This window comes from Trypanosoma cruzi, genomic scaffold (assembly GCF_000209065.1).
Source record: "Trypanosoma cruzi strain CL Brener 1047053516921 genomic scaffold, whole genome shotgun sequence".
NCBI lineage: Eukaryota > Euglenozoa > Kinetoplastea > Trypanosomatida > Trypanosomatidae > Trypanosoma > Trypanosoma cruzi.
Genome location: NW_001849557.1, coordinates 1 through 7,521, shown reverse-complemented (window position 1 = coordinate 7,521; position 7,521 = coordinate 1). Strand labels below are relative to the sequence as shown.

General features: G+C 53.7%; 1 protein-coding gene and 2 pseudogenes across 1 annotated transcript, besides 7 other annotated features; all 3 read left to right on the top strand.

The window, feature by feature from the left end:
- On the top strand, window positions 1–326 carry Tc00.1047053508563.30 (annotated as a pseudogene; the record flags this gene model as incomplete).
- Window positions 1–4,754: a sequence feature (areas not merged during assembly with more than two copies in the genome that could not be assigned to a particular haplotype).
- On the top strand, window positions 1,567–4,101 carry Tc00.1047053508563.20 (trans-sialidase, putative; the record flags this gene model as incomplete). Its single annotated transcript, XM_800110.1, has 1 exon — window positions 1,567–4,101. One exon carries the CDS (start codon window positions 1,567–1,569, stop codon window positions 4,099–4,101), a length of 2,535 nt encoding a protein of 844 aa, XP_805203.1.
- Window positions 3,615–3,668: a microsatellite.
- Window positions 4,049–4,074: a microsatellite.
- Window positions 4,260–4,320: a sequence feature (A-rich).
- Window positions 4,755–7,521: a sequence feature (heterozygous, Esmeraldo-like haplotype).
- Window positions 5,146–5,167: a sequence feature (AT_rich).
- Window positions 5,271–5,299: a sequence feature (AT_rich).
- Window positions 6,750–7,521, top strand: Tc00.1047053508563.11 (annotated as a pseudogene; the record flags this gene model as incomplete).

The following is a 7,521-nucleotide window of genomic DNA, read 5'->3' as shown; positions in this document are numbered from 1 at the left end:
CTGTGAGGCAGTTCACTGAGTGCCTGGCGGCGTATTTTAGTGGTTGGGAGGAGTTATCCCGAGACATGTCGTGGGAGATTATTTATGTGCAGCAGGCAGACGGCATGCCGATGAACGACCGACAAAGATGTGATGTCGTCAACTCCGATAATGTGAGCGACGATTAAAAAGACATTGCGGTGTTCTGGAGGGAAAAGGTGCGCCACTACCAAGTGTCAATATCGTCCAGAGACTTTAGAAGAGAAGAAGCTCTCCGAAGTGTGCAAAAAATAATAATAATAATAGGAAAATGGATTAGGAAATTGAAGGTGAACGAGACAGCTTGATTTGTGGTAAAAAATATTGTGGGATTTATGTATTTTTGGTTGCTTGTGTCTGAGCATGCGGTGCGGGTGCACCAGCCCCGTGCGGCAGCACCGCACACAAATGCCAAAATGTCCAACGCTATCGAACTTAACAGTGACCGAAGAAATTAGGGAGGGAAAGGGGTTGCTTGGCTTCTGGTGAAAAACATTGGGTGAACTTTATATGGTATGTTGATTGTGTGTGCATACGAGGCGTAATTGGAGAATTGCCCCGGTATGAGAGAATCGTTGTGGCTGGCGGTGTCACGGCGTTACCGCATTGTCCATTTCCTTCTATTGTGTTCGAAGGCCCATCACTAACAGAAGCATCTTTAGGGGATGGACGACGAATAATTTCTATTGAGGAAACAGTGCACTCCGTGTGACCGCGTGGACTGAGGCGCCGCGTCATGGATGGGTGAGGATCCGCTTCCGCGTGTGGCTCTTTGGGTGATTGCTCGCTCCGTGTGCGTTGTGTGCCGGCAGCGGGCTGTGGCCGTATCTCGTTGTCCGTGGGATGGAGCTTGGAGGCGGTGGCGGTGTGTCGCTTCTTGTTGTTGTCTATTGGTGGATTATTGCTGGCGGTGTGTGCGTTTGTTGTGTGGAGGGCCGAATCCTCTCACCCGCGGACTGACGGCACTGCGATGGTGTGTGTGTGTGTGTGAGGGCTGGTGTGGAGTTGCCGGCCAGGGCGAGGGCCGTGGCGGTGCTTTTCCCGCTTGTAATTTGTTTCTTCCGTGTGCGTTGTGCTGCTTCTTGCTTTTTTCCCTCTCACCCTTTTCTCCTGTGTTCCTGCGTGGAGTGGCCGCATGCTCACGGGCCATGTTGATTGTGAGTGCCTCTTGACGGCATCCATCTCCCTCTCTCTCTCCGCCTGTCTGTCTGTCATTCCCTGTTGGGTGTGGCGTGTTGCACCGCGTGAGGGCTGGCCCGCACACACCGACGGCCCGCCGTGACTTGCCGTGTTGCTGCTCTTTTCTGTGGGCGATGGTCCTTCGTGCCGTCCCTTCCGGATTGTCTCGTGCCCCACTCTCTGCGTGGGTGCTCTGCTCTGCTCCTCACTGACCTTTCTGGTGTATTGCCGCTGTTGCTGCTGTACTCTCCACTTCTTGAACACAGACACACTAGGAAGGAAAGAAAACAAGCGCGAATCGCTACTGTGAAATTCGAAGTCTCTGAAGGGACCAACAACAGCACAGATTGCCCACACACACATATTTATATGCTCTCACGTGTTGCTGCAGTGAAGGAACCCCGCACACACAACCGTCGCGGCGTGACCGGATCCAGCGGAAGGAGGAGGGAAGGAGGAGAGAGTGAGCCGCAGAGGCCCAACATGTCCCGGCGTGTGTTTACTTCCGCGGTGCTGCTCCTATTTGTCGTGTTGATGTGTTGTGGTGGAGCTGCGACCGCTGAGGTGGGAAGTAATGGTGATGCTTCAACTCCTTCTGGGTCGACATTGACGGGTGTCATTACTGCAGAGGGGAGCACTTCAGGGGGTGTTGAGGGGCTGCAACGGGTCGATCTATTTGTGCCGCAGACGACGCAGGTGCTGCCGAAGAAGGGGACTGAATCAGGTCGGAGGGATTCATTTGTTTCACCCTCTCTCGTCAGTGCTGGTGGAGTAATTGCTGCTTTTGCCGAAGGTCACATAAATGCCAAACCCCCCCATAACGAATCAACTAAGCCGTCTTCTGATGTTGTTGCGGAGTACATCGACTCTGCGTGGGAGTGGCCCACTCTTGTTGAAAAGGTCGGTAAAGGAACACGGAGTGCACACACCGTGCTTGGCAAAGCGGAGGGAAAGGGGATTTTGGATGTTGTGCGCCACCCCACAACAACGATGAAGGGCAATAAGGTGTTTCTTCTTGTGGGAAGCACTGCCTTGTCCCCTGTAAATGGGAGTTGGAAAGAGGGCAGCCTGGAACTAAAACTGGTTGCTGGTGAGGTCACGAAGCCTTCTGCGGGCGGCGAGCCGAGTGAGTGGATCAAATGGGACGAAGTTCAATCGCCGGTGCAGCAGACTACTTTAGCTGCTCACAAAGGCAAATTGACGGAGTTTATTGCTTCTGGTGGCTCAGGTGTTCTGATGGAGGATGGCACCATTGTGTTTTCTCTGATGGCGATGAATGAAAAAAATGATGGCGTTTACTCCATGATTATTTACTCGGACAACGGCAGTACCTGGTCGCTCTCTGAGGACATTTCACCTGCGAATTGCACTGGCCCCCGCATCACCGAGTGGGAGGGATCACTTCTCATGATTGTTGACTGCGAGAGCAGCCAGAGGGTGTACGAGTCGCGTGACATGGGGACAACGTGGACGGAGGCCATCGGGACGCTTCCAGGCGTGTGGGTCAACTCAGGATCGGAAGCCTCTCAGGATTCAAGCCTGCATGTGGATGCCCTCATCACCGCGACCATTGGGAAAAGGAAGGTCATGCTGTACACACAGAGAGGGTACGCCACGGAGGAAAACGCCAATCCGCTCTACCTTTGGGTGACGGACAACAACCGCTCGTTTTCTGTTGGACCGGTTGGCATGGACAATGCTGGGAAGAAGGAGGTCGCCAGCACCCTGCTGTACTCGGATGGCAAGTTGCATCTTTTACAACGGAGGGTCAGTAGTGAAGGCAGTGCCATTTCACTCTCCCGCCTGACGGAGAAACTGAAGGAAATCGAGTCCGTCCTCAGTACTTGGTCGCAAAAGGACGTTTTCTTCTCCAGCTTTTCTATACCCACGGCGGGTCTGGTGGCAGTTTTGTCAAACGCATCGGCCAGTGACGACACGTGGAACGACGAGTACCTTTGCCTGAATGCAACGGTGACGAACGCCACGAAGGTCAAGGATGGGTTTCAGTTGACGGAGACTGACTCCGGGGTAATGTGGCTTGTGAACACTCGGGGTGATAATGTGCGTCATGTATCCTTGAACCACAACTTCACACTTGTGGCGTCGGTGACCATCGAAGAGGCTCCGAGTGAGAAAACTCCTCTCCTGACTGCGCTGTTGGGTGACGCTGAGCCCCCGTATTTCATGAGACTGTCGTACACCGCGGATAACAAGTGGGAGACGATTTCCAAAGGCGATAAAAAACTAACAACGGAAAGCAGGCCTTGGGTGCCGAAGAAAGAACACCAAGTGGCACTCATGCTGCAAGGCAACAAGATCTCTGTGTACATTGATGGTGAGTCGCTGGGGGAAGAAGCGCCGTTAACAGGTGAGACACCACTTGAGCCCTTTGGGTTTTGCTTTGGCGCGTGCGACTTTGATGATGATGATGATGATGATGGTGATGATGATGATGATGGTGGTGATGATGAGGAGGCCAGTCCGAAGGAGTCCAGTCCGGAGAAGATCGGCAAAAAACCTCGTGTGACGGTGACGAACGTCTTTCTGTACAACCGCCCACTGAATCCCACTGAGATGCGTGCAATCAAGGACAGGATCCCCGTTTCGACGAGAGCTCCAGAACCACAAGTGAAAATTGCTCCCAAACCTGTCGCACCTGCTGCACCTGCTGCACCTGCGGTGCCTGGCCCACGGGAAGTACCAGCAGCACCGGGGAGGACAACTGTGGGGAGAACCGCCAATACCCAACATGCGCCAGCGGAACGCTTGACTTCTGCTGGGAATGAGGGGACGGCACGAGAAAAGGGTGATGGTGGGGCAAATGGTGATGCTGGTTCCGCGTACGGGAGGGTGCTGCTGCCGCTGCTGCTTCTGCTGGGACTGTGGGGCTTTGCGACTGCGTGAGGAGTGTGCGGCCTCAGTGTGGGACACTTGCGCCATCCCCCACACCGACGCACGTCCGGTAATGAATTACTCTCCGCAATTCTTTTTTTTTTTGTGTTTCCGTTTTTTTTATCTCCCCCTTTTTTGCTTGTTGCCTTGGGGCAACCAATATGAACGTTTTTTTTTTTTTTTTTTCATTTTTAATGGTTTAATTTGTTTAAATTTTTAAATTTTATTTTTCATCCCCCATCCCTTCTATTTTTTGCTTTTGGGGCAACCACCATGGAACTCTTTTTCTTTTCTACTCTTTTCAATTGTTTCTTCTGCACTCTTCCTGTGAGGGGTGCCGTGTGTTTCCCGCCCAACTGCTCCACTCGCACACCCACCGACACGCTCATGACGACGGCCCTGTGCGCCTCGCCTGCTGCACGCATGAGGAGGGGCCGCGACGAACGGCGCGCTGAGGGAGCCGTGACGTGTGGGCGTGCGACGAGTGCCGGTGGGGCGGAGCACACATTTCTTTCCCTCTTGTTTTGTTTTATTGCGGTCAGGGCGGGCAGACACCCGCAGCGCCACAGACACACAGCCACACCCTGCCGCTTTTAAAAAGGAATTTTGCTTGCTCTCTTTGACTTTCTCACTGTGTGTTTTTTTGCGCTGGCGCACCCTTCGGGGTCGGCCTCGTGAGCATTTCTCTCCCCTCTGATGATTTTTCTTTTTTTTGCTGCGCTCACTCTCCCGATGGAGAGACGCGACTCCCGTCATGTCTGCGTGCTTCTCTCAGTCCCCACACACACGAGTGACTGTGCTCTGCGGGCCGCACTCACACGCCGATGAGAGGGCTGAGGGGAGCAGCAACACGCAGATGATCCCGTGAAATATAAACGATGTGCGGACACACATGGAGGGTCAGAGGGTTGAAACGGATGTATCTTATTAAAATTTTTGTGGGCGAAATGTACAGAGAGTTTGCAGGAGTCGCACGGTAATTAGCTGCTTTTTTTGTGTGTGGAACAGTAATAGAGGACGTTTTTTTTTTGATTTCTGAGGAGTTGAATTTTCATCATTATTTTAAAATAAATTTTATGGGTTGCCACTGCTTGGGATTCACGGCAACCATGGGTTTGAGCTGTCGTTTTCGTTTTTTAAATTATTATTGTCTGCGGGTGCTGTTTGGGTTGAACAATAAGTTTTATTATTATTATTTTTTTTTTTTTATGGTCAGTTTCTAGACACCGTCACGAGCGACGTGTTTCTGACTTTTGTTTCCCTTTTTTTGCCCACTCGCGGTGCCGGCGTCACTGCTGCGCGTCCGGCGGACTGCAGAAAACGAGGAGTGGAGGAGCAGGCCGGATGCCGCATGGAATATAAGGGATGTTGTGTGGGCTGGTGGGAGAGTATAACTTCTTTTTTTTTCATTACCTTTTTTTTTTTGTGCAGGGAATATGCATACGACCCCGATCGTCCTGTGTTGCATGGCACATGAAATTCCTACCGAATCAATTTTTCTTTTGGTTTTGTTTTTCAGGAGTCATGACGGACTCTCACCCTTTTTTTCTTTTTGATTTCTGAAATCCCTGCGGCTTCTTTCCGTTTTTGCCGTGTCTACTGTCACTGAGTGCTTCCGTTTCATGTTTCTTACCGCTGTCTGTGCTGCTGACATGTCCCCATATCTTTTTCTTATTTTCTGCTAGAGACACCGATGGTCCGCGACGACGACGATTGTTTGTGTTTCCCATTGCGATGGCACGGGGGTGACTGGGCGCCGACCTGCTGTGTGCACTTTGTGGGAGCAGATGGTGTGCGCCGTGTCTTTCCATGAGTGTAGGACGCCACCCGTCGGGGAAGGGAGAAGTAAAGGGCTGCGGTATGTACTTGGGTTCGATTATTCCCTCTTGTCGCGGTTGTGTGTGTGCTGCGCGCATTGCTTTTTGTTGCGGTGCGACGTGGGTGGCGTGGCTTCTGCGTGTGTCTTCTTGCATGCGCTGAGCGGCGGACTTCTCTTCCCCATGACACCGCACTTGTGTGTGCGAGTGGGGGGAGAAGAGATGTGTGAGGGAGCGAGCGTGGGTGGCTGCCGACCCGCCCGCAAATCCGGGCCATCCACACACGTGTTTTTTCTTGACGGCCTTTTGCGGCTCTCAGGCCGTGGAGAGGGAGAGGATATGAAGGGTTTGCCTTGGTCAGGAGGAGGATGAGTGGAGCAATACCCTTCCGTGGTCCTTTTTTTTTTTTTGGCAGCCGATGCGGAGTACATAAGTTTGGGCAGCTGTAGAATGAAATTTTGATGCTGTTCCGTGTATACTGCACAATTGCTGTTACTTCACAGCCAATCCGCGGCGCGATTTTGAGCGGTGCTGGCCGATGAGGGGAGAGCGATGGTTTCACTGAAGTGATTGCATCTCCACGGCTTTGCTTCGGTGGTTTTGCTGTGATGGGGACTGTCTGTGACCGGATGCTTCTGCGTGCCCCTGTGTTTATTTGCTGTTGTTGCTGCCTCTTTCTTTTTTGACAGTGCAATTAGAGATACTTTGACTTGACCATCACAACTATCGTTTCAAGGTGTTAGGGATTAATTGCTGTAGGATTAGCAGTAGCGGGATAACGATTTGGCGGAATTGTGTATCTGGATTTGCCATCTGTAGGAAGGGATTTGCTAGGCAGGAGTTACGGTCGACGGGGCGAGTGCGACACACCACGACAGCCCTGTTGGTTCCTGTTTGGGTCGGTGGATGCGGTCTGCGGTGGGTGCGTGTCCGCACAGCCGGCACCGTGTGTTGCGCAAGACCATTGCGGCTGTGCGTGCGGCGCTGCTTGTGGCGTTGGCGCTGGTTGCGGCGGCGGCGTGGATGCCCGCGGCGCATGCGGTGGTGTTGCGACTGCGGGGCGGCACGGTGGACAGAGCCATCACGGTTGGCCACGCCGTGGACACGGTGCTGATGGACGGCGTGTCCATCACGAACGGCGTGGCTGTTGTGTTTGACGTGCCGGCGATGCTTCCCGGCCCGCTGCGCATCGAATTAAGGAACTGTTTGTGCGACGGCGGTGCGCAGCTCTACGTGCGGGGCCACAGCGGCGAGCCGGCGAGTGACCGGAGCCTGGAGGTGAGCGTGAGCGGGCTGTCCGGGAGCTACTGTTCGCTTGTGTTTGTGCACAACCTGCCGGCACACACGAACGTGACGGTCTGTGACTCGACGATTGTGACGCCGGGACCGATGCGCTACTCCCAGCTGAGCGGCCTGACGGACGCGGTGGCGTCGCCGCTTGTGCTGCACGCGACGTCGCTGTTGCAGTCGCAGCTGCGTGTGAGCAACACTGTGCTGAAGTCGTTGCACGCGGGCGGGTCGGCGGTGCACGTTGGCGGCGGTGTGGAACTGCTGTCGAGCGCGGTGGTGTTTGACGGCGTCTTGCTGGAGGCGTCGGGGCGGTCCGACCGCGTCC